We start from the raw sequence: 26,356 nt of genomic DNA, 5'->3' as shown, positions 1-26,356 counted from the left end.
CCGTGGCTGCCTCCCATCCATGTGCAGACCCTGCCCACATCTGCAGAGCCCATGGGGTTAGCGGTGCCGGCGTGACTCTGGGAATGTGGGCAGCGGGTTGCTCCGGGGTGTCAGGCAGGCCCCACTCTGAACGCTGGAGACTAGGCAAGTTACCGCTCTCCGCAGAAACCCTTTTGCCTGGCTCCCTGGCGGGCAAGTGGAGTCTGATTTAAAAGCAAGGGGTGACTCCAGAGACCCCAAGCTCTGCTGCTCCAACCCTCCTCCTAACCCTGTGCAGGTTTAACCAGACTCATTCTGCCTGTGCCAGCCAGTGCCCACCAGCACCCCTTCCTCCCAGCAAAGCAACCTCACCATGGAGCATAGCCTGGCCCTGCGCTAGCGCCAGCAAAGCTCCATGCAGATGAATAGGAGGCAGACGGGGGCGGGAGGGGGGCGTATGGGGCTTGTCAGGTAGGAATTGGGAGGGCCTGGGCTGCCCGCTGCCCAACAGCTTGTGTTGTCGTTTAATCGGGTGCAAAGTGCGACCCGAGCTGAAGTCTGCACCCACTGGGACTGGTGAGAACATTACACACTCACGCTGGGCATAGTGAAATCATTTGCACTGGTGAGAGCATTTCACACCTCCAAAATGTCACACTTTGCGGTGTGCTGGTGCTGCTGCTCTAATGCCGTGCTGTGCCTCCTCCCCAGAGACAGTCGCAATTGGATGATGGCCAAAGCTGTTTTTCTCTGCAAGCAGGGCAACTTTTTCCAAAAAGCTCAGGGCCTGCTCCTCCAGGGCTCCGTGCCCACAATGGGGGACAGGCTAATGGGAGAGCTCAATGTGTGCCCGGTGAACTGGATTCTTTGGGAAATCTGCCCACTTGGTTAAGGGCCTAACTGGGAGCTGAGCTCTCCCAAGGAACCTGGGTCCGGTTTGCGAAGGGCATTGGGAAGCTCCAGGATGAACTACCGCGTAGCAGTGTAAGTTGTGACACCGGGACCTCACCCCACGTGCCGGTGCTAGCTTCACAGCCGTACTCCTTCAGTAGGCCAGGCTTCCCGAGAGCAGCGTCAGCAGCGTCTCTCTCCCGCCGAGAGACGCCTCAGCCATTCTTCGCAGGCAGAACAGAAGCAGCACGTGTTGAAATCTCCTTCCTGCTGATAAGCTGTATTTAGTCCTTCCCAGCCACAAGGCTTGTAGTGATTGCAAATACCTTCCTTCTCCAGAGGAAAGGCTTCCCGCCCGGCCCCCTCCCGCCTCCAGCAGCGAGTTCAGCCTGAGGAAGGGACAAAGCCGTGCCGTTTCCTCTCCTGGAGATTGTAGTTGCGTGCAGGATGCAGAGAATGCCCAGTTGCTATTGTCTCGTTGCTGGCAGTGACCATAATAACCAACGCAATTGTCTTCCCAAACTTTGATCTTCGCTCGTTCCCTAAACTGAGCCAGCTGCAGCAGTAGAGGGAAAGGACGTTAGAAATAGCTGCACTCCCGGATAGCCTTTCCTCCCGAAGTGCTTCGCAGCTATAGCAGTGAGAATCATTTTACCCACCACTGCAATGCAGCCCCCTCTGGGGTGCAATGTGGCAGCTGTTTAATACAGGATGCCACACAGCAATTTAGGACAAGAAACGCTAATGGCCATTCCATTGTTGCCGGCACAGAGGCCCGAGGACAGCAACAGTGGGGTTCGTTGCCCGGAGTGCTTCGCGCCAATAAACGTACCGGGGTGGAGAAACAATCAAAGTTTATTTGAGATCTCAAAGTGGTGCAAGGAGACAGGCAAGTCTCAAATCAAGCACACCAGCAAAAACAGTTTCTCTCTTCTTATATATTTTACAACTAACCCCCCCCCTCTACCACCCACCCCTCTCTACCACCCCCCCCCTCTATCTCGCCCTTTACTCCCCCTTCCCTCCCTACCGAAGGCATGTTGATACATTTAAGCAATTAAATCATTCTAGGGCTATAAATCTAGCTTGTTAGTAACACTCCTCTAAACAGTTATTTGGTCCTGTTTACCCTTAGTTTATTACCCTTTCTCCAGCTAGAAACATGCAAACCTCATCATTATCGCTTGGTACCTGGTATGAGCAAGGTCGTAATTGCTAACTGGCTGTTTACACATTCCAATTTCTGCCCTTGGCTTTTGAGGCCGATTAGAGTAAAACGTGGAAGGACAGAGTTTAAACATGGAAGAACTCTGGCTCAGGCAGGCCTAGTGACCCCAACACCATTGAAAGCTTAAGGGGAATTTTAGGGAGCAGGATGTGATTTCCCAAACTGGAATTTGGCCGGAACAATGGGGCTAGCCATTCTACTTATCTGAAAACCATCGTGGGATCTTAAGTGGTCACAAGTGGTCAGGGCCTCAGGCCTCCATCTCATCATCCAAGCCACACTTTCAGCAGCAACAAGAATGCCCCCCTGGCTTCACGGGAAAAGCACCAGCAGAGCCTAGAGGCCTCAACCGGGATCAGGGTCCCATCCTCGTGCTGGGGGCTGCACACCCGCAGAATGAGAGACAGTCCCTGCTGGAAAAAGCCAACCATCTAAATAGACAGGAAGGGAAACAACTTGCCGGAGGTCACACAGCCAGCCAGTGGCAGAACCAGGAATAGAGACCAACTCTCCTAACTCAGCATCCTATCCACCCAGACCCCCTGCTTGCTGAATACAATTCCAGCAGCACTTTGCTGGCTTCCTGGTCAATCCAAGGAACTGTATTCCCTGGAGATCTGAGTGCTGCCGAAGTCAGTCCTATGCAGTGGGAGGGTAGGTGGGCACAGCCCACAGCCCAGCGTTCACTGGCAGCTGGCTACGTGGGCTATATTAGGAAGCTCCCCATCTACAGAAAGGGACATAGACCGTCGATGAGGGAGCTTTTCTTGGCATAAGGCAAGGTGGCCATGCTGGGATGTAGGTGCCTTGGCAGAGCAGGGGGAGGGCAGGGGTGGATTGGCAGGGTGGTGCAGATCAGGCTGGTAAAGATGGGGAGTGGGTGTGAAAACTGGTGGCCGAGAGGTTGTTGCAGAGGACTCGGGTGCCTTAGCGAAGAGCTGTGTGCGGGGGGGGTGGAGCAGGACAGGAATAGCGGTGGGGGCTGCAGGTCGAGCCGGGGGTGTACTGGCAGAGCGATGAGTAGCAGGGTCGCTCTAGGTCAGGACTGAATTGTGTTGATAGATAGTGGGGCAGGGAAGGGACTCTTTGCACAACATCCGTCAGCCCTTTCCCGCTACAGCATTCATCTGGCCCTCGGGATGGGCGTCCCTCGTTTTCAATGGATCCCACATAAGCCTGACATGGTCCCCTGCAGATTGTCGGTGGCAGGCGGGCTGACTCAGGAACCCAGGGTCACTGACACTGTTCGTTACACCCCATCACCACTCCTCACCGTGGGCCGCTGAGCCATCTGGGCCCGGGGCAGGCTGGGAGATGCATGGCCTGGCTCCTTCTAACCAGTCGGATCGGCTCCCCGTTTGCCCCTTATTTTAACGAGCACTAACCCACAGAAAAGCACACTCCACCTTTATGCATGCACAGCCCCCTTCTGCCAAATCACCCACCCATACACCCCCCAAACCACACGCATGCCCAGCCTTCTTCCTCCACACACATTAAACGACACCAGCCAAACCGCACACACAGCCACCCCCACCTGCATTCCCATTCACCCTCACAAACTCACCCACAAAAGTACAGGCACGGACAATTTTTTCCCTCCACAACATACTCCCGCATGCAGGTGTGCATCCCTCCAGTCTACACATGCACCAAACTACACGCATTCACACCCTCCCTGGAAAAACTACATGCGCCGAGAACCACGTACCAAAGTGAAAAGCGCCTCAGAGGCGCTGTCAATACATAGGCGGGGTATCCCCGTGCCTGAACTCGGACTGGATTGCCCATGTGTTGAAGGAAGCCCTGAGTCCACGTCCTTCGACCCCTAACATCTGCTTTTGCCTCCTCCCCCAGTACAACACCCTCCTGAGCGAGATGGACAATATCTATTCCACCGCCAAGGTGTGTCCTCCAAACCAGACCTCCAACTGCTGGGCTCTGGAGCCAGGTACGGTGCCTTCCCGTCCCAGCTGACCCGTACTCCGTTGCTTTCTGAACTTGGAAGCGCCTTGCTCAGGAGGTGGGCCTGAGTCTGAAAGGTGCTGAGTGCCCTCAGCCTCTGCCGGAGCCAATGGGAGCCGGGCACGATCAGCAGCTTCCAGATTTGGGCCCCTTCTCGAGGAGGCAAGAAAGCAGCGCAAAGCCTCCTGCTTGCTCAGTGGCCCCGATCCTACCGATCAGTGGGAGTTTGGTCACTGACTTCAGGGGAATTTGGAAGCTCTAAGCCAGGGTTGGTAGTTGAGGGGAAGGAAATCAGACTCCCCGGTTCATCTGGGCAGGGAGGAATCACAGACGGCCAGGTACGCGATGGGCCTTCAGACACTTTCTCTGAAGTCTCAGGCACTGGCCGCTCACCACAGGCAGGTAACAGGATGAGGGGGTCCAATGGCATGAGAGCTCCTACTCTAGAGGAGCTGCTATGGGGGGACTGGACGGCTGCCATTGAACGGGAGATGGGGCGAGGGGAGGAGAAAGGGGGTGTCGGGCTGCTCCTGGCGGGCGTTAGAGCCGACAAGCCTTCCTGCATCACAACCTTTGCTCCCTCCGCAGCCGCAGGATCTGCTCCAGTTTCAGATGTCCTGCGCCCCGGGTGGGGGAGCTGGTTGGATCTGGGGTGTTTGTTCAGCATGTTACAGGCACAGGGGCCACTGGGGTTTGGTCTGCAGACACCCCACCATTCCCGGGGCTCTGGCCCTTTGTGAAGCCAGGGCACTGTCTGGCACCCCGATGTTTGTGAGCGTTTGGCTCCGTCTCTGCTTGAGCCGCGAGCCGTAGAGAACCAGACGGGGGTTCACACACACCTCCCTCTGCCCCAGCCTGTGTCCGTGCAGCTGGGGATCTGCGCAGCCCTAGGAAGTTGGGGAGACCTGTTGAGGGTGGAAAGAAACTCCCCCCGCGCGTGACGAAAGCTGGCGTGACTCTCTGTCGTCTTTTTCTCTTTCGTGCCTCAGAGATAACCGACATCATGGCCAACTCCCGCAGCTACAAGAAGTTGCTCTACGCCTGGGAGGGCTGGCACAGCTCAGCTGGAAACCCCCTGAGGCCCAAGTATGAGGAGTTTGTGACGCTGAGCAACGAGGCCTACAGGATGGACGGTGAGAGGGACCTAGGACAGTGGCTATTGCAGGCATCTCTGTCCCCAAGCGGGGGGCGGGGGATTGGGGGAGTCTCACAAACCAGCCCCAAACTCAGCAACACCTGATGAAGGGCAATCGCTCCTCCTGGGGTCAGGAGGCACCTCTCCTCCCTGTGTCGCCCCATGCCCACCGCCCGGCACTGCGTGAGAAGTGCATTCGAGGCGTCAGACTCGCCTCTCGCCCGGGTGTAACTCAGGAGCCCAGGGAACCCCGCTGGTGGAAGCGAGGGGAGAGTCAAGCCCAGAACGTTTCATGCCACATCTGACGCTGGGCAACGCAGGATGCCGGCCTCGATGGCCGTGGCTCCATTTCAGCACGGCAGCCCCTGTGCGCTGGGGCAGTAGCCGGGGCTCAGTTTCCCCATTGCTGGTGCATTCGTGCTCAGCTACACCCCCGCAGTGAAATGTAAGTGAGATCAGACACTGGGCCACTGCGCGAGACCCCTGGCTCTAGCCAAGCGCTGCTCTGCAGCAAAGGGAACCTCGGGGCTGTTCTAGCCTGGGCCTAGCAGAGTTCTGGCCACGCCCCCTTTCCTCTGACCACGCCCCCTTTCCTCTGGCCACGCCCCCTTTCCTCTGGCCACGCCCCTGCTCAGTAAAGCCAGGGGAATGAGCAGGGATGTACCAGCTGGGGATTCCCCCCCTGTCCCCGGCTGGCAGCTCACCTGCAGGGGCAGGTGTCCCTACCCACCAGGGACAGGGCCTCTCTCTGCCTTTCATGCAGCCCTCCAGCAGGCATCCTTGCTCCCCCAGGGATGATTTTGTGCAGAAAGGCAAGGAGGGGCGGTCCCCGAAATGCTGTCCCCCGGGCAAGACGCTGGAGTTCATTGCTGTTGGCCCTGTGCTCTCCGTTGCCAGGTTTCAAGGATACCGGCGCTTACTGGCGCTCCTGGTACGACTCGCCCACGTTTGAGGACGATCTGGAGGAACTCTACCACCAGCTGGAGCCCCTCTACCTGAACCTCCACGCCTTTGTCAGGAGGAAGCTGTATGAACGCTACGGCCCCAAGTACATCAACCTCCAGGGCCCCATCCCTGCTCATTTATTGGGTAAGTGAGCACAAGCCAGGCCCTGTGCCCGCTGGGGAGGAACGCCCGCCTCTCCCACTCCTGGGTGCAAAGACAATAGCTGCCTCAGGGGGATGGGGGTGTGCCCATGCAGATCTGGGCTGGGCTGGGGGCAGTGCAGGCTGAGGTTGTGCTAAGGGAATTGGGAGGAGGGTGGACATGAGGTCAGCAACAGGGAGGGGGAACTGTGGAGCGTTTGGGCAGCTGTGGGAGGCAAGATTCGGGGAAGGCAGCTGCAGCCCTACATGCCCAGCTCTGGATATTACATGTGCAAGGAACGCCGTACCCTGTGGGGAGTTGTTGGCAGCCGGGATCGAACCCAAGACCTCTGGATCTAAAGGCACGAGCCTCCCCCGCCTGAGCTAAACGATCACGCTCTGCCGGTGTCCCAGCCACCCCCAGAGCAGGACAGAGCACGCTGCCGAGTGGGTTCCATACACGCCCTGCACATGTTCCTCTGCTCCTTCCCTGCCCCAGCGCAGCTCGGGAGCCGCTGGGCGTAGCAGGGGCTGCTCCGCACTCAGCTCCCCCAGCAACGCTGAATGAGGCCCAAGGGCTCCCGTGGCGTTGATGGGCCCCCATCACACAGGGTGGCTCTGGGAGATCCTACACACTGAGGTTCTGCCTTGGCATTAAAGATCTCCAGGGCACTTTCTCTAAGAGAGGAGATTTCCCAGCACCTGCCACTTCTGCATGCTCTGGAGCGACCATCCTCAACTCCAGCGGCGGCTGCCTTTCAACAGTGCTGCCGACCCAGAGTTCGCAGAGTGCTTTGAGCTGTAACAGTGTCTCAGATCAGCCCGTCACTGCGTGACACGCACTCATGCTGGTGGCCCCCGACAATCAGGCCGTGTGAGCAGCACAGCTGCTCGAGCTGGGAGCATATTGTTCTCAGTTTTTTATCAGCGCAGAGCAGCTGCTCAAGGCAGTTCCAGATCTCCCCAAAGAGAGGAAAACAGCAGAGGGAAGAACCCAATCAAACCCCAGCACCGGGTCTGACCAGTCACCGCTGGGGCTGCACAGCCTGGGGAAGGAATTCCCAGATATTTAGCACTGGAACAGATTCCTCCACCCACCCGTGCGTGCTAATTACGCGGCTTTGAAGTTGAATTTATGCCAGGCGATTGGGCGGCAGGGGTGGGGGGGAGCACGAGGGAATGGGAAACGCTTGAAGCCAAGCTCTGTGCACGAGGTTGCATAGACTGTCGTGAACCACCCGCCATGCAGTAGTTATGGCAGGGCACCACAGCGCCTTCCCAAGGGCTGAGGCAGGGTTAGGAAATCAGACAATTGCAAAGATCCCGGCAGAGGGCATATGATCCCACCCCGCCGCCCTTGCCCCATCTCCTCCCTCACCTGCTGGCGTCAGTAACCCGCTCTTCCGTAGTGCCCGTCGTCCGAAGAGCTTCCCGCACTTTTCCCGGCATCCTCCCTGTTGTACCGAGGTGTGAAACGGAGTCACGGAGCCGGGCAGCGATTTGCCCAATGAGTCAATGGCAGGGCAGGCAACAGAGCCTGGGAGGCCCTATGCCGTGCTCTGACCATTGGACCGCGCTTCCTCTTATTGCAGCTAGAGACAAGGGAAGGAAACCTCTCCTTCTCCAGCTCCAAAAGGCGCTGAAACCAGGGAGGAAAGTGAAGGAGCCGTCACATACCTTCTCCCCAACGAGCCCTTGCTGCTCTCCAAAGCTCCCTTTCTCCAGGGATGCTCCAGTAGGCGGCCATCGGTTCTGTTCAGTTGCCTGCAGCCAGGCCAAGCTCTCTCCCTGGAGGAAAGGGTGCTGATGGGCCCGGAGCGCTCTGCCCCGTCTAGAGGCAGCCAGAGTTGGTTCATAGGAACAGCTGCCTGCTGTAGCAACCCCCTGAGCTGTGCTGTTCTCTCTCCAGGCAATATGTGGGCCCAGCAGTGGAACAACATCTACGATATGATGGTCCCCTTCCCAGGCAAACCCAACCTGGACGTCACCAGCACCATGGTGCAGCAAGTAAGAACCCGGCGGCCATTCGCTGCCCTTGTTTAGCCTCTTGCCCTGAAGCCTGGCATGGGGCTTGAGTGCCAGGGATTGTGGGTAGAGGCAGGTAAATCACCCCACAAGAGATGAGGACGCCCACCGGCTGCCCATGGGGCGGTTTGCAGAGCGCTGCCCGTGGCAATGGGCCGCGTCGCTCCTGGAGGGGCCGTGCTGAGCTGGGCGCGTTTCACCCCATAGAACGTCTCTCATGCAAACTGCATCCCCCCAGCGCCTGGCCGGAGGCATAGACGGAGACACTCCGAGGCCGGAAGGCACCATGATGGTCACCTGGTCTGCCCACCTGCATAGCACACGCCAGCAGGGCCGCCCAGAGGGGGGGGGGCAAGTGGGGCAATTGGCCCCGGGCCCCGCAGGGGCCCTCACGAGAATATAGTATTCTATAGTATTGCAACTTTTTTTATGGAAGGGGCCCCCTGAATCCTCTGGGCGGCCCTGCACGCCAGAGGACTTCCCTGCATCGATTCCTGGTTGAACGAGAGCAGATCTTTTAGTAAAACATCCGGTTTGGATATTCAAACTCCCAGTGATGGAGAATGCAGTGCCACAGTGCAGGGCTGACGGGAGTGATCGTAGCACCACCAGCCCAAGGCCAACAGCAGAGGGAGAAAGAGAGGGGGGCTTCCCTTCTGTGGTCACTGCCTCCAGGGGAAACTCCCGACAACGAACCATTTTCAGTGGCAGCAGCCTCCAGGTCTGAGCCCCAGGGCGAATATAATTTTCTGGGGAAGGGCTGATAAAAAGGCTGCCAACTTGGGCCAATCTGCTTTGGCCGCCCTCCCAGAATCTCTTCGGCAAGATCCGGGCGAAGGACCGTTACTCGGTGTGTACAGCGCGGGAATAGAATGAGTCCAATTCCTCGCTGGTGCAAGGGGACTGGACCCAGGGCGGAATTTGGCCCAAGAAAGAGAAAGAAGCGAGAGAAGGGCTGGGAGGAAATAGAGAAGGGAGGGAAGGGGGGGAAGATAAGCAGCAGGGGGTGAGTGAGAGATTTCTTCTTGGGCAGACAGAGAGACTCCAGGCAGCTGGACCCCGTGAGCCTTGCGGGTGCCCCTGCAGCCAAAGGAAAGCTCCGGGGTCCCCAGCTTACATCACTGTGGGCCACTCACATGCTCTCAGCACAGTCGCGAGCTGTTAATGGGCGATGGTGTCTCCGGCTCCCTGGCTTGGGAGCAGGGCTGGGAACAGGCCCTCGGTGGGCTGGGCAGGAGACAAGCAAGGGAGGGACTGCCAGCTGATTGAGTGGTGACTAGGGTTACCATACGTCCTCTTTTTCCCGGACATGTCCGGCTTTTCGGCAGTCAAACCCCCGTCCGGGGGGAATTGCCAAAAAGCCGAACATGTCCGGGAAAATGGCGGCTCTGTTTAAGAGCCGGGCTGCCTGAACGCTACCGGCTTCGGGCAGCCCCGTGCCTCCAGACCCTGCGCCGCCGGAGCCCGGGAGGGGAAGTGCCCGGCTGGGGGCGCAGGGTCTGGAGGCAAGGGGGCTGCCCGAAGCCGGTAGCGCTCGGGCAGCCCGGTTCTTAAACAGAGCCTCCAGCGGCTGCGGCTCTGTGTAACTGACACTGTGTCAGTTACACACAGCCCCCGCGGCTGGAGGCTCCAGCCGCCCCCGCTCTGTTTAAGAGCCGGGCTGCCCAAGCGCTACCGGCTTCGGGCAGCCCCGTGCCTCCAGATCCTGCGCCCCCAGCCGGGCACTTCCCCTCCCGGGCTCCGGCGGCGCAGGGTCTGGAGGCACGGGGCTGCCCGAAGCCGGTAGCGCTCGGGCAGCCCGGCTCCTAAACAGAGCGGGGGCGGCTGGAGCCTCCAGCCGCCGGGGCTGTGTGTAACTGACACAGTGTCAGTTACACAGAGCCCCAGCCGTTGGAGGCTCTGTTTAAGAGCCGGGCTGCCCCAGAGCTACCGGCTTCGGGCAGCCCCGTGCCTGGAGCCCCGGCTCCAGCTGCGCTGGGGAAGCGCCGGCTGGGGGCGCAGGGTCTGGGGTCTGCCCGGCAAACCGTGAAGCTGGTAGCACTGGGGCAGCCCTTTCCCCCTGGCTGGGAGTGGGAGGGAGGAGGGGGCGGAGTTAGGGTGGGGAAGGGGCGGAGTTGGGGCGGGACTAGGGGTGGGGAAATGGGCGGGGCCATGGCCCGTGGAGGGTCCTCTTTTTTTATTTATGAGATATGGTAACCCTAGTGGTGACAGAGCCTGGGCCGTGCCCTCTGAGCGCGGTGGTGTGGGGAGGGGGTAGAGGGTTAACGATCCAACCCAGCAGGCCGGATTTGTCAGGGCCCTGAACGTCGTGTCGTCATCTGCACCGGTGCGGGGGGGGAAACCACCAGTCCGGTTTGCGCTAATGCAAATGGCGGCACGAGGCTCCGGGCTGCAGGGAGAGGAGGCCGACTTGTTCAGTGTCCTGCTGCTGGCATCTTCTCAGCTACCAGCATCTCTCGGGCTGCCCTGCCGTGGTGTATCTCAGCAGCCTTAGGGAGGTACCGCGCATCCCATAGGAGCCATCTCTGCCCCACTGTATCTATCCTGGGGATCAGCAGAGAGCCCCGTTCTCCAGGGCTGTGAACCCGGCCCCCTTCGCCACTCCTTGGAAAAGGACGTGACCCTCCCACTGCTGAGGCTTGCGCTGCCTGACTGGCCTGGGAGCGGCCCGGCCCCAGGCAGCCTCCTCCCGGCCCGCGTAACGATGGCTTCCCTCCGCTCTGCTTGCCCAGAACTGGAACGCGACGCACATGTTCCGGGTCTCCGAGGAGTTCTTCACCTCGCTGGGGCTGCTGGCGATGCCGCCGGAGTTCTGGGAGAAGTCCATGCTGGAGAAGCCGGCGGACGGTCGGGAGGTGGTGTGTCACGCCTCCGCCTGGGACTTCTACAACCGCAAGGACTTCAGGTGTGTGGGGGCGGGAGGCCAGGCCTGACTGGATAGAGAGCCTGGGGAGCCGCTTGACTCCACGCACAGCCTGGGGAGGGTGGGCTGGGGAAGGGGACAAGGGCCACGTTAGTGCTGCAAGGAATCGGGTGGGTGGGGGGGAGCTGAGTGCGTCACCTGCCAGGGGACACGTCCGGTTGCCTCAGTTTCCCAGCCCAGCCCCACGTCTGCTTTCTTCCTAGCAGCTTCTGAGATAGGAGTTAGGCCTGGTCTACACATACTGGCATAGCTAAGTCGGTCAGGAGTGTGACCCCCCCCCCCCGCACCTTCTAGCCACGTGACCATGCCGGCAACCCCCCTGTGTGATCCCCCCGCACCTCCTAGCCACGTAACCATGCGCTCAACCCCCAATGTGACCCCCCCCGCACCTCCTAGCCACATAACCATGCCGGCAACCCCCAATGTGACCTCCCACACACACACATCTCCTAGCTACATAACCATGCTCTCAACCCCCAGTGTGACCGCTCCCGCACCTCCTAGCCACGTAACCATGCTCTCAACCCCCAGTGTGACCCCTCACGCACCGCCTAGCCACGTAACCATGCCAGCAAACCCCCGAGGGTGACACACACACCCCGCACCTCCTAGCCATGTAACCATGCCAGCAACCCCCCCAGCAGAGATGCAGCTATGGGGGTCTTCTGCCTGCATAGCTAACGTGTTCCCATCCCGGCAGAACTCCTCCTCCCGCCGGCGTACGCTGTGTCCACGCTCGGGGGATGTAGCATAGCCATTGCCTTAGCTGCAGCTGGGAATGAAGGCGACGTTACCATCTGGCTTGGCAGCCCGTGTTCTCCCCTGTCCGCCAACACCACCTGCCGGAGTCCCGCTTTGCACTGACCCTCCCCAACACCCTAGGGTCCCTACTGTGCTGCTGTGAGCATCCGTTCCCGGGGGGGAGCTAGGAGAGAGCAATAGGAGGGTGTTCCCAGCGGGCGCGGGGGGCTGTGTGGGCTGCTGACTCTCCCTGCCCCACCGAGTATGTTGCTTTCCACCTGCCAGGGGCTAGCAGGCTCCCTCCCGGGGCTGAGTGTATCCCAGCAGGGGGGAGCGGGCGGGTCAAAGGGCGCGTGTGGACAGGACTCTGCCCCCCGCCCTGCAGGATCAAGCAGTGCACTACGGTCACCATGGAGCAGCTCTTCACGGTGCACCACGAGATGGGCCACGTCGAGTACTACCTGCAGTACAAGGACCAGCCGGTCACCTTCCGCAGCGGGGCCAACCCCGGCTTCCACGAGGCCATCGGCGATGTCATGAGCCTGTCGGTCTCCACTCCCGGCCATCTCAAGAAGATCGGGCTCCTCAGCCAAGTCACCCAGGACGCAGGTACCAGCGGGGACGTGCCCCCGAGGCACTGGGAACCGGATACCTCCTCTGGACAGGAGGCAGGGAGAGGGCAGGGCGGGTAGGGGGCTGCTGCATGACTGAGATCTGCGGGGAGGAAAGATGCCCTACGGCGCCAGGGCCCTGGCTCTGAGCCGAGGCACCTTCCACACACTCTCCCCTGCCTCCGGCGTGCAAGTTGCTAACTCTGCCGTTCATGCCCAAGCGTGTCTTTAGGCTGGAGGGGTTTGGGCTCCCAGCTGTCATCACCCCCCCGGTTGCCCTGTCCCTCCAGCTCTTGTGTCGCACGCTGGCTGGTCCGGGAGAGCATCTGAGTCCAGAGTGAGCTCTGAGGGGATTTTCTGAGTGCTTCTAGCTGTCGTCGCTCCTTGCCTGGGGACTGCTCTCCGTGCTGGTGCAGGTCATACGTCCCTGGCTGGTGCACTTATTTTCACTCACACCTAGCACTTGTGTGGCATTCTTAAATCGAGAGATCTCAGAGCACTTCCCAAAGTGCGTGAGTATCATTATCGCTGTTTGACAAAGGGAGAAACTAAGGTTAAGTGACGTGACCAGGGTTATATGGCACATCAGTGGCAGAGCTTGGACAAGACCCTAGCCGCTGTGGCTTACAGGCCCCTCATGCTAACAATTAGCCCATGCTGCCTCCCAAAGCAGCACTTGAAAGTAATGGCCTAGATCCTCAGCTGGTGTAAATTGGCCTAACTCCGCTGACTTCAACGGAGCTACACCAGCTTACACCAGATGAGGCTCTGGGCCCGGGTGTCCAGAGACGTGGACAGCATGAGTCTAAGGAACCCAGCTAGCATCCTCCTGACCAACAGCAGGGCAGTTGTTCACTTCCCCTTCCAAAGAACGAACCTTCCCCCCTCCCTCAATCTTGCTCCAGCCAAAGACCTGTTTGGGCTGAGCTTCGGGGCTCGCCTGGTTCTGAAGCCACGGGCGCTTGCCCGCCCTGCTGCCCTGGGAACTGCTCGCTGAAGGGCAGGAAGGAGAAACAGCTCATTTAAATAACCCAGCCAAAGGCTGCCCCAGGCAGGTCCAGGCGTTTCCGTGGAGCGAGCGTCTTTGTGAGGAGGAGGCGGAGCGCGCGAGCTAGTGGGATGACGGGACGGCGCAGCAAAGGTCGCCGGCAATTCGTTTCTTCTGATGAGAGCGGACGATTTGCCGCTCAGGGGGAGGGCAGCCGGGGCCTTATTGGCGGCTGCTGCGGCTGACCCTATTGCTGATCAGTCACCCTGCGCGCGCTGCGTCAGCCTGGGGAGCAAAGGCTGGGACCCAGGCCGCTCTTACGCAGGGAAAACTGTCCCTGGGCCCAGCCCGCTGGCTCCCTGGAATGCTCGGCACCTCTCCGGTTCAGGCCCGTGAACGTCAACGGACATTTTGCCCGAGCAAAACCAGCATAAGGACTTGTGGATTATTTGTCCTTAAGATTTGAATGACCACGGGTCCGAGTCTGGTCTCACTTATCCGGACGCAAAGCAACCAGTGCAAGTGCAGAGCCGGGGCCCAGGTTTGGAAAGGGGCCTCCAGCTTGGATCCGATTGCAGGAGTGGGCTGGTGCCCGGACACCGAGATGCCATTGTCTGCACCCCTGAAGGACTCCCACAGGGACACCTCTGGGTGCTAAATCGCAGGCCGGCTTGGGAACCGGGGCTCTGTGCCTCGTTTGCTTTGAAGCAAACCTTTCTCCCTGCCAGCAGAACAGAACTTTCTTGGCAGAGGTGTCCCTGGTTTCTTCCTGGAATCTGGACCGAAAGCTCCTTGCCGCCAAGCAAGCCTATTTCCAAGGAGAAGTCAGCTCTCTGGGCTGGGTTTCATGATCAGTGAATTCTGAAAAGACATCCATCTTAGGCCTGAGCCAGCTGTCTGACTGAAAGCGACTAGTGCCTGCTGGAAAGGATCTGTCCTGGAGCTGGGCTTTAACCGGGCCACAAGTTGAGCCAGACAGCACCAGGACGAGCCAAAGGCATTTTGCAAACTGCTGCTGCAAGCCAGCGGCGGCTTTGCAGGGGAAGGAACATTCTTGGGATCGTATTGATGCTGATGATTATGATTACGGTCTGGAGGTCTGCCAGTGCACCTCCGGCCTGGCCTGCACAGCTGGATGGTGCCTTGGGACCAGCCAAGAACGGAACTAGGCGCTGAATAAGGAGTAGCAGAGAGCCGCGGCTTGGAAGAGCTAACAACCCAAATGGGCCAGGCAGACCCGGAGGGGAAGGGGTAGGACATGCCAGCAGATGGCAGCAAACGGCATGATTTCTGTACTTGTTGGGTGGGTTTAGGTAGGAGGGGATCAGCTAACTGGAAAGGGGATGGGGAGGGGGATAGGGCAGGGATCAGAGGCTAGGGGTGGAGTGAAAAGACTGAGAGAAGATGAGGGGGAGGGTTGGCGCAATCAGCCAATTGCAGGGCTGAGAGAGTCCAATCAAAACAGTAGAAAGTTCTCCAGAAGTCCTCAGCTCCCTGCTTTGACTGCTTCTGCACGACCAGCCTGAGTCTCTGGCCTGGCATACACCAGAAACTTAGGTCAGTCTAGCCACCTTGCTCAGGGACGTGCCAACTTCATGTCCCTGAGCGTCAGAGCGAAGCCGACCGGTGCCCTGGTGTAGACACCGCTAGGCTGACAGAAGGATTCTTCTGTCCACCACTGTGGTGTTTAGATGCTGCATGTGATTATTAGAACTGGGAGCACTGGCTGTTGGGAGTCTGAAAGGACAGGAAACAGGAAGGATGGGGGAGGAGTTGAGGAGGCTGGGAGAGTTACAGAGTGTGCAGTTACAGCTTGGTAAAGAGATTTCCACTGTAAATAAAGTTCTGTTGAAGTTTGTTAATACCTTGCCTGGTGGATACAACAACCACGCTACGGCCTCTCGAGGGGATGGATTTACTAGAGCGATGGGAAGGGTGGAGGGGAGGTACCACCTGGGTCCTGGTGCCACCAGAGTGGGGTTGGAATGCTGCCTACTCACCACCCAGAGGGGAAAAGTGATCTCTCCCGCGGGCTTGTACAGCAGTGACCTGTGCTGACTTCCAGGAGGTTTCCTGTCTAGTTCGTTCCCATTGAACCCATAGGAGTCTTGCCAGTGACTTCCAGGGTGACCAGATGTCCCGATTTTTATAGGGACAGTCCTGATTTTTGGGTCTTTTTCTTATATAGGCTCCTATTACCACCACCACCCCCCCCCCCATCCCGATTTTTCACTTTTGCTGTCTGGTCACCTTAGTGACTTCACTGGGAGCAGCAGCAACCGCTGTGGAAACACACAGTTCCACTCGCCTCTGGGCCCATTTACACTGCCAGAGTGGGGCCGGAGTGGGAGTGAGAGGCGGGCCCAAGGTGCAGAGCAGTGGAGAGCTGGGCCTGGGACTTTTCTCGTCCTCGTTAGTGAAAAGGTGATTCTCCTCCTGAGTGCAGGTTAGAGACGGAAGAGCCCCTTGTGGTCCCATCCAGCCCCAAACCTGGCCCTGAGGGTGGACGCCGAGCCTTTGGAAATCCTTCCCCGCGGCCTGACGCCAATGGAGACGAACACCAGCTGCTATTCCGCTGCCGCCGCGGCTCTCCAAGAGCCAGCTCCGGCGTCCAGCTGCGGGAGAACCGATTTTTCGGTTCAGTGGCCGACCTGAAACGTCGGGACAAAAATCGTTTCGGGTCGAACAAACTTTGGTTTTGAAGGGGCTTCAGGAAAAAATCCAATCAAATGGACGTAAAATTTGAAACCCAAAGTTGTTTCGAATGGAAAAAGCAGCTTTTTTCGATTTTCCGGCTGAACCGATTTGGCGAATTTGGCGTGAATCGCCACGATGCTTTGGGGGAGCCGAAGGTGCAGGGGGTTTTTTTTGGTGGGGAAAAAATAAAAGTTTTGTCAAAAAAATGTCCCCCCGCTCTAGTCAGGAGAGCCAGGGAGGAGCGCCTAGCGATGCCATCGCTGAAGGAAAGGGACACGTCGAGCCCTGTGCCGGTGTCATGATGCTGTTTCAGCTCCCGCCATACCCCCCGCAGACCTTCCTGCTCTTCTGGCCAACTAAGGAAGCTGCCTGTGCACAACTCCCACCTGCAGGGATCCGGGGGCTCTTTCCAGGAAGCCTGGGCTAACGTCTGCATCCCCCCAGGTCCTTTCCTTGCTTCACTCCGGCTCTGTTTCTTGCAGAGAGTGACATCAACTACCTGCTGAAAATGGCCTTGGAGAAGATTGCCTTCCTCCCCTTCGGTTACCTCATCGACCAGTGGCGCTGGAATGTCTTCAGTGGCCGCACCCCGCCTAGCCGCTACAACTACGACTGGTGGTATCTGAGGTAAAGGGCACGTTGGTGTGAATGCACATATGTGTGTGGTCGATGAACATGCCTGTGCATGTGTGTTTCTTCCCGCACAGGTGTGTGTGGGTGTGCACCTGTGCGCCCATGGGTGTGTGCACATGTGCGTATGTGCATGGGTGTGTGCATACGTGAACATGCGTGTGAGAAGTGTGAATAGTTTTGTGCTATTTCTGGCTTGAAAGATGCACCAGGCAAACAGATGGTGATTGCTTGTGAGGTGCCCGGATTACTTCACCCTCAGCCCCAGAGGGGGCTGAAATGAATAGAAACAGTGTAGTTGGCATTTTACCCTTGAGAATGGGCTGGGACAAATGTGGCTGGAGAAAAGAAGAAACTGACCCAAACGTCAGACCCGAACCTTTCACTGATGTGGGTAGATCAGATACCTTTGGGCAGCCATTGTGCCCGTCTCTGCACTCGTGTATCCTGGTTGGGATCGGAAGTGGAGGAACCTTGTGACCAAGGCCGCTCCTGTATATTTCTGGGAATGGAATACCAGAAATCTAACAAGAGAGCATGTTCTTAGCTTTGGGAGCAGGCCAGTACTCTGGTAGATGAATGGATGGATGGGTGGGTATGTATGTGGGTGGGTGGGTAGGTGGATGGATGGGTGTATATGTGGATAGTTGGATGGGATCTTGGTGCAAAGATGGATGGATGGATGTGGGTAGGTGGGTGAATGGATAGGTATGTATGTGCGTGAGTAGGTGGATAGATGGATGGATGGGTGTATATGTGGATAGATGGATGGGTGGGTATGCGGGTGGGTGGATAGATGGATGGGTATGTTTGGGGCGGGTGGGTGGGTAGACGGGTGGCTGTATATGTGGATAGATGGATGAGTGGGTGGATAGATGGATGGGTATGTTTGGGGCGGGTGAGTGGGTAGACGGGTGGCTGTATATGTGGATAGATGGATGGGTGGGTATGCGGGTGGATGGGTATGTTTGGGGCGGGTGGGTGGGTAGACGGGTGGCTGTATATGTGGATAGATGGGTGGATGTGTGGGTGGGTGGATGGATGGATGGGTGGGGGGAGTATATGTGGATGGGTGGGTGGGTGGGTATGCGGGTGGGTGGATAGATGGATGGGTATGTTTGGGGCGGGTGGGTGGGTAGACGGGTGGCTGTATATGTGCATAGATGGATGGGTATGTTTGGGGGGTGGGGTTGATAGAAATATCTGAAATTAAGCCCCAGACACGTTCAGGGTTGTTCATCACTATAGCTTCCCCTCTTCCTTCTTCTTGTTTCCTGTTTACTCCTCACACACTGAGGGTTGGCTTATCTGTCCGATTCCTTCAGGCCCCTGCTAATGCTGTTCATTTTGTCCCCCCCACCCCCACCCCCTTTGTTTTACAGAACTAAATATCAGGGCATCTGTCCTCCCATTTCAAGGAACGAAACCAACTTCGACCCTGGTGCAAAGTATCACATCCCCGGCAACACCCCCTACATCAGGTACTGGACCTGCATGCGACTTGCTTCTCGGACCACTCGCGTGGGGGGCGGGGGGGGCGCTGGGCCAATCCACCAGCCTGAATTTGACGAGCCTCCACTCTAGTCCTTTGGGGCACGTTTATCTGTATCACAAAAGCCACAGGAAGTGGCTGCAGCTTGTTGTCTGGATCAGGCAGGGTCCTCCGGATCCGCAGCGAGGGGCACCGCAGAGCTCTCGGCCGTACCTATCTGTCTCGCCGGCGGGGAGTTCGGCAGGCCAGGAGGCAAAGCTGCGTAGGGCCCTGCACTGGACTAATAAGGGGTGAACTATGCCGTGTACTAGCTAAGTTGGTATGTGGCTGGGCCCCAGTGAGCCTTAAAATTAGTGACAGCTCCTGGAGACTCTCCTATGGAGCCCGGGTAACCTAAAGGTATTCGATGCTATCGCCCCTGATTCTTACAATGTTTGTAATGGCACAACACAGAATCACCATCGGCAGAGCTGTGAGGGGAGCCCAGGTCTGCAATGATGGGGTGCTGTGGGTCAGGATTGGGGTGCAGCACAGTATGGGGAACCCAGGTCTGCAATGATGGGGTGCTGTGGGTCAGGATTGGGGTACAGCACAGTATGGGGAACCCAGGTCTGCAATGATGGGGTGCTGTGGGTCAGGATTGGGGTACAGCACAGTATGGGGAACCCAGGTCTGCAATGACAGGGGATGCTGTGGGTCAGGATTGGGGTACAGCACAGTACAGTGTGGGGAGCCCAGCTGTGCAGCGTCAGGAGATCAGAGTACAGGGCAGAGCCGGTGAAATGTACACAATGCTTCTGTCTGACCCCAGTGCGCTCTCTCATCTCCTCCCCTTTGTCAGCACAAAAACCCCTGGTCGGACTCTGAAACAGCTTAATCGCACCAGTCACCATCTGGGCACTTTATTGCTCTGGGCCTAGAATGATTCCAAAGAGGTGAAGAATGTAAATGGCAGGAGGGTGGATGGATGGATGAGTGGGTGTATATGTGGATAGATGGATGGGACCTCCTCCCCGCAGCGGAGATCAGCTGGTCTCTCCCCTGTTCCCATTGCTCAGCCCTGAGGACTCTGTGGCACCAAATGAAATGAATAGGCAGCAGGTTTAAAACAAACAAAAGGAAGTATTTCTTCACACAACACAGTCAACCTGTGGAACTCCTTGCCAGAGGATGTTGTGAAGGCCACAACTATAACAGGGTTCAAAAAAGAACTAGATAAATTCATGGAGGATAGGTCCATCAATGGCTATTAGCCAGGATGGGCAGGAATGGTGTCCCTAGCCTCTGTTTGCCAGAATCTGGGAATGAGCAACAGGGGATGGATCACTTGATGATTACCTGTTCTGTTCAGTCCCTCTGGGGCACCTGGCACTGGCCACTGTCAGAGGACAGGATACTGGGCTAGATGGACCTTTGGTCTGACCCAGTCTGGCCGTTCTCATGTTCTTATGGCACTTGCTTTCTTCGCAGGTACTTTGTGAGTTTTATCCTGCAGTTCCAGTTTCACAAGGCCCTGTGCCAAGCTGCCAATCACACCGGCCCCCTGCACACCTGTGACATCTACATGTCCAAAGAGGCGGGAGCGAAACTCAGGTGAGAGCCAAGGGTGGATTTGGGAAAGAAGGGGGTGAGCTGCTCACCCTGGAGCCCCAGCCCTAGCAGGGCAGTTAGAAAGGACCACGAGGGGTCACAAAAGGCAGAGGTGTGTGTGTGTGTCTTCATTCCCCACTAGCCTCTCTCTCATTGGTTCCCTCTGACGCATCGGGCATTGGCCAATGTCAGAAGACATGAGATTGGGCTAGAGGGACTGTTGGTCTGAGCCAGTCTGGCTGTTCGTATGGGATCAGTGCATCTGTTCATCTGGGGGATATGTGATGGCCTTGCTCCCTACAGGCCGGAGTCCAGGAGGCTGTCAGTCTCTCCACTAGGGCTAGCTGAAGATTACCCTTTAGCTCAAGTGGTAGCGTGGCTGTTTTAAACGCCTGAATCCCTGTTCAAGTCCCAGCTAAGGACAGGTTCTGCATACAGGCGATGTGTGTAAAGACTCTGCTTTCTGCAAATCCAGCACTCGTGTAAGTCGGTGCAACTCCAGGCCAGAGCGAAGCCTAAAAACAGAAAGTCCAGTTGTCAAATTTTTGAAGACACCTAAGTGATTTAGGGGCCTGGGTGTCATTTGCCCAAGTGACCTAAGCACATGGTGAGAAGAGATGCTCCCCTGAGCCCGGAGTGGCCAGTTGATCTCCTGAAGCCTGGGAATCGATTGCCCATAACGCTGGCTGCAGTGACTCGGGGCAGACTGTTGGGAAGCAGGACACAAACCCCAAACTGACTGTGAGTTCTACACTTAAAGCTCATCAAACAGTTACCAAGTGGGAACTCCTCAGGCCCTATAACAGCCTATGCATGGAGTCCCCTTGGATACCCCCATCTACCTCACCACCCCGGTGAAGATACTTTTGTGACAGATGGTCCCTTATGCCAAGAATCACAGCAATATTCAGGTTAGTCCCAGTCTCAACGGACCAGTCACTGACCCCAGGCCACACCAGAGCTCTCACACCAAAGCCAGCACTTGTAGCCAATGTTATCATAAACTATATAAAGATTGCTTACGTTGGAAAAGGAAATTAGAGAGTTATTTCCAAGGTTAAAGCAGGTCAATATATACACACAAATCAATTACAATCCAGTTTCAAAAGGGAATAGAAGTTCTATAATCCGCAAGCTGTATATGTCCTTTAGGGCTAGCCCAGGGTAAGCAGCTGGGGATCCCTTGCTTATATCTAGAAAACCCTGCCCCCCACCCCCCCAGCATCCAAGCAGCGTAGAGATACCAAGTTCCTTTTGTTTGGGGTTTTTATTCCCTTCCTGCCATGTGCTCTGAGCTGCAAACTCAGCTGATCAGAGGAATCCACTTGCATGACTCCTCTTCATGGGAAGGAGGGCAGAACAACAAAGTCTTTTATCCTCTTTAACAGGGCCATCCCTAGACATTGTGGTGTCCCATGCAGCCCCCCCCCGTGGGGGGGACTGGCCCCAGGCCTCTGCAGGAGGAGGGGAGGCATTCCCAGGCCTCCGCGGGGGGAGAGGGGGGCTGCACCCAAGGTCTGTGGGAGGCAGGAGCAGGCTTGGGGGACAGGGGGGAAACCGCCCCCCAGCACGAGCCGGTGGAGCGGGTTGGGGCTGGGTCGCTCCACTTCCTGCCGATCGGTGATTGCAGGGTGGGCACGCCCCACACTCACCGGGCGGCAGGAAGTGGAGCGACCCAGCTCCAGCCCACTCCACTCTGCTCCCCTGACTCCCAGCCTTGAGACTTGGGGGTCACGGGGGGAACCACCCCCCAACACTCACTGGCGGCGGAGCTGGGAGCCGGCAGAGCGGAGTGGGCTGGGGCCGGGTTGCTCCACTTCCCGCCGCCTGGTGAATGCGGGGCGCTCCTGACCCCTGCTGCAGTCCCCCGGCACGTAGTTCAGGGGAAGGGGTGGAGCGGGGGCGGGGCTGGGGTGGAGCAGGGGTGGGAAGAGGCAGGGTGGGGGCGGAGCAGGGGCTTTGGGAAAGGGGTGGAATGGGGGTGCGGCTCGGGTGGAGCAGAGGTGGGAAGAGGCGGGGCAGGAGCGGAGCAGCAGTGGGGACAGGTTTCCTGGCCGGCTCAGCCGGCCGGGGGATCGGGCTGGCCGCTGGAGCAGCACGCAGCTGCATAGGGCACCAGGAAATTTGGGGCAATTTGATGCCCCAAATTTCCTGGTGCCCTGCGCAGCTGCGTAGTTTGCGTATTGGTAAGGACGGCTCTGCTCTTTAACGTCCCACAATAGTCTGTCTGGTGTCGATGGACCTTTCCTGTTGGGGAGGACATAACACATTCTGTTGATGATCAGCACTTAACAGTAATTAATGTCTCTCCCCTGTCTGGAGAGTCACAGAGGGTCACAATACAACTGCTCAAATATTACACTATAGGGTACAGATGCTATCAGTGAGATTAATGCATGCAGCAACTCACGAGCTTTCAATAAAGTCTAGACACATTTTTATCATTCTAATACCTGTTTTAATAATACTAACACACAGGGGCGCCAGACTGATTCCAGTTATGTGTGTGTCAGCGTTCAATGGAGCCATGGGGATTTTGGCATGAGCTGGCACCTGTTCTGCCAGTATCACACCCATATCTTGATGTGAAAAACCACCCCTGCTGTGCTTGGGGCTGTCCATCTCATTGTCTCTTGCTGGCATTTGCTTTCCCGGTTCTCTGCAGTGAGGTGTTGAAAGCTGGCTCTTCCAAGCCGTGGCAAGAGATCCTCTTTAATCTGACTGGCAAGGAGAAGATGGACGCTGGGGCCCTACTGGAGTACTTCAGCCCTGTGACAACGTGGCTTCAGAAACAGAACAACGAAAGGAATGAAACACTGGGCTGGCCGGACTTCGAGTGGCGCCCGCCTGTCCCTGAGGGCTACCCTGACGGCATCGGTAAAGCCTCAGCGCTGTCCCTTTGCCCCAGAGCTGGGTTCAGGGGTGTTGGGAGGTGTCCCCAGATGGACACAGCGTGGCATTGCTCAGAATACCCGTGGAAGGTGGAGGATGTCTCTGCTAGAGCGCAGTGAGATGGGCTAGTCAGAAATAGCACCGTTCTCCAGCTGGGCTCTGGAGAGCATCGCACAATCACGTGCTTCGTGGGGCACTGCACCTTCCTTTGAAACACGCGTCATTGGCTGGACACCTGATCCACAACTAGATGGACCAATGGTCTCCTTCGTTATAGTAATTCCTGCTCTCCTGATGTAACAGATAATCCATGAGGGAGCATTCTGTGCTGCATTCTGATTGGCTGACTAGTACAGTCTAGAATGCCGGGCTACTCCTGTCCAGATGAACAAAGGCAGATGTTCCACTAGCGTCCACCTGCCACTCATCTGTTGGCTTCTCCTGTCATGTCCCTCTAAGGGGGCACCGGGGCAGGAAGTGGAGCCCACTCACGTGCATGGAGAGTCTGTGGCACTGGCAAGGGCTCAGTCATAGATTCTCCAAGGAGGTTCTGCTCACACAAGGGGAAGAGCTCATTTGGCGGCTTTATCCATTGGGTTTTCCCCCCTTCTAGATAAAATAGCGGATGAAGCACAAGCCAAAGCCTTCTTGGCGGAGTACAACAGCACGGCCGAAGTGGTGTGGAACGCCTACAGCGAGGCGTCCTGGGCGTACAACACCAACATCACGGACCACAACAAGCAGATCATGGTATGAGACCGGGCTGCAGGCCACACAGTGTGACGCTGACAGCAAAGTCAGGCAGGTTGTACCCAAAGTCCATTGCCGACAAGCCCAGAAAACCAGGGCAGCTCCTGCTGCTGCCAGGCTGGAGGCATCCACATACTGGTAGCCAGAGAGTAGCATTCCTACGCTGGGAGGTGCCTTCTTTCTCCCAGCACCCCTAAATGAGTTGGGCCTCATTTGTAGATTAGACCTAGACCTAGGTCTCTGGCCAGCCCGCGGTGAGAGCATGCCATAGCTGCCCATCACATGCGCCAGTATTCTTAGCGGGGGCTGTGTCTGATCACCCCCAATCGGGTGATTCCTTTCCTGTCCCCCCCTTGGTCCTGCAGCTGGAGAAGAACCTGGAGATGTCAGCCCACACCCTGAAGCACGGCATGCAGGCCCGGCAGTTCGACTACTCTGACTTCCAGGACCAGAGCGTCAGGCGCGTCCTGAAGAAACTGAGCGACATTGAGAGAGCCGCCCTGCCGGAACTAGAGCTGAAGGAGGTGAGATGAGGGGGTGGCAGGGTGTCCTGGGACAGCACCCAGAAGGCCCTGCTGAACATGGAGCAGATTGTGGCCTCCCACGTCTTCCACGCGGAGCTGAGCCAGCACGCTGGGAGCTTCCCAAGCAGAGAAGGCACAATCCCTGCCCCACGGGGTTCACCAACCAAAGACTACATGTCCCAGCATGCAGTGTGGCTTGGCTCTTGAAATGCAGCTGGAGCATTGCATGCTGGGGCCTGTAACCTCCTAGGAAAAGCAGGGGCAGCTGTGGGCTGCTTTGCATAACTCTGTGTTGCCGTTGGCTGGAGGGCTGCACCTGGGCTAGCTCTGATCCTGGAAATACGGTGACCAGATAGGGACAGTCCCGATATTTGGGGCTTTTTCTTCTCTAGGCGCCTGTTACCCTCCACCCCCCGTCCTGATTTTTCACACTTGCTGTCTGGTCACCCTACCTGGAAATGTGTTTTTCATGATCCAGCCGGAGTACGCCAACGTGTGTCTGCACGTGCCCTCCTTCCCTGCCCGTCCGCCTCCTCCAGCCGCACAGTCCGAGCGCAGCCCCCACCGTAGCCACAACATCACATTAGGATGGGGGTTCCCAGCGGGCTTGGGCAGGAGGTACAACGTCCCCATTAAAACACCGATTATTCCCAGTCACAATAAAGAGACTGTACTGAGCAGGTCAGTTCGCCCCTAGAGAAATGCTTCCCCCGACTTCCAGATACTCCAGTGTGACAGGCCCATTTTAAAAGAGGCCCTTTGGGTTCTGTGCTATTGGGGCAGACCAAGGGAGAGGGAGCGCGCGCGTGTGTGTGTGTGTGTGTGCGCGCACACCACTGCCCTCTCCTGGATGGGATCAGTACTGCTCAACTGTGTGTGTCCTAGGTAGGACACTGATTAAACCCCCTCCCGATACACGACAAATGAAATAGGTGTTATCCCATAAACACTGCAAATGGTTACATGTATCGAAGGGTTTGTCTACACGGAGCTGTAATGCACACCATGGGGAGGGTGTGTGTGTGAATTCTAAAGCGCACTAATGTGTTGTACATTGATTGGTCCATGTAGACCCGTGTCACCAACTGGTTGATCGCGATCGACAGGTCGAACCTGGCGACTCTCCCAGTCGATTGCTATCTCCGGTGGTGCAGGGGGGCTACCGCTAAGCAAGCTCCCACGCCACTTCTAGAAGTGGCCCCCCGTGGGGCGGGGGCGAGGCAGGGGTCTCCGCATGCTGCTCCTGCCTGCAAGCACCACCCCCGCAGCTCCCATTGGCCGGGAACAGGGAACTGTGGCCAATGGGAGCTGAGGGGGCGGTGCGGGCAGAGAGGGGCAGCGTGCAGCGCCATGTGCCCCTCGCCCCCTCTCCCAGGGGCCACAGGGGCATGTTGGCCCCTTCCAGGAGCGGCGTAGGGCCAGGGCAGGCAGGAAGCCTGCCTTAGCATCGCTGTGCCGCCAACCAGGAGCTGCCTGTGGTAAGTGCTGCCCGGCGGGAAGCCAGACCCCAGCCCCCTCCTGCACCCCGAACTCCCTCCTGCACCCAAGCCCCAGCCCTGAGCCCCCTCCCAGATCCAGCATCCCAAGCCTCCTCCTGCACCCTGAACTCCCTCCTGCACCCCAAGCCCCAGCCCTGACCCCCCTCCCAGAGCCAGTACCCTCTACCCCTTCCTGCACCCCTGCCCCCGCTCCAAGAGCCAGCACCTCGTACCCCCTCCTATACCCCAACCCCCTGCACCAGGCTCATCCCGGAGCCCCCTCCCACACTGCGAACCCCTCGGCCCCAGCCCAGAGCCCGCATCCCCTCCCGAACCACAACCCCCTGCCCCAGCCCGGTGAACAGAGCCGGCTTTAAGCCAATTCCACCAATTCCCCCGAATCGGGCCCCACGCCTAAGAGGGCCCCGCGCCCAGTGGCAGGGCCGCCCAGAGTAGGGGGCAAGTGGCAGAGAATCCCTTCCCTGGCTAGAGGTGCCTTTTTAATTTTTACTCACCCGGCGGCGCTCCGGGTCTTTGGCGGCACTTTGGTGGAGGGTCCTTCAGTGCCGCCGAAGACCCGGAGTGAGTGAAGGACCCGCCGCCAAAGACTAGGAGCGCGGCCCGGTGAGTACAAGCTCCGCATGTTTTTTTAACATGGTTTTTTTTTTAGTCATCCCTGCTGGGGCCCCGTCGAAACTGTTCAAATCGGGCCCCAAGTGAGTGAGGGTGGGG

At 57.8% G+C, this 26,356-nt stretch overlaps 1 protein-coding gene across 2 annotated transcripts in view; it reads left to right on the top strand.

Annotated features, from left to right (window-relative positions):
• The window catches only part of ACE (angiotensin I converting enzyme), a 105,067-nt gene that overhangs the window by 64,343 nt on the left and 14,368 nt on the right, over positions 1–26,356 (top strand). For both annotated transcript variants that reach the window (XM_065577499.1, XM_008174554.4), the window contains exons 3-14: positions 3,956–4,049; positions 5,053–5,196; positions 6,096–6,287; positions 8,193–8,290; positions 11,041–11,213; positions 12,358–12,581; positions 16,751–16,895; positions 18,281–18,379; positions 19,861–19,983; positions 22,646–22,857; positions 23,486–23,622; positions 23,988–24,146. In XM_065577499.1, coding sequence (XP_065433571.1) covers positions 3,956–4,049; positions 5,053–5,196; positions 6,096–6,287; positions 8,193–8,290; positions 11,041–11,213; positions 12,358–12,581; positions 16,751–16,895; positions 18,281–18,379; positions 19,861–19,983; positions 22,646–22,857; positions 23,486–23,622; positions 23,988–24,146 — 1,800 coding nt within the window. The remainder of the gene's footprint in view (positions 1–3,955; positions 4,050–5,052; positions 5,197–6,095; positions 6,288–8,192; positions 8,291–11,040; positions 11,214–12,357; positions 12,582–16,750; positions 16,896–18,280; positions 18,380–19,860; positions 19,984–22,645; positions 22,858–23,485; positions 23,623–23,987; positions 24,147–26,356) is intronic.

Source organism: Chrysemys picta, chromosome 24 (assembly GCF_011386835.1).
Source record: "Chrysemys picta bellii isolate R12L10 chromosome 24, ASM1138683v2, whole genome shotgun sequence".
Classification (NCBI taxonomy): domain Eukaryota; kingdom Metazoa; phylum Chordata; order Testudines; family Emydidae; genus Chrysemys; species Chrysemys picta.
The sequence above is the reverse complement of the archived record's forward strand: the minus strand, read 5'-3'. Positions and strand labels throughout refer to the sequence as shown.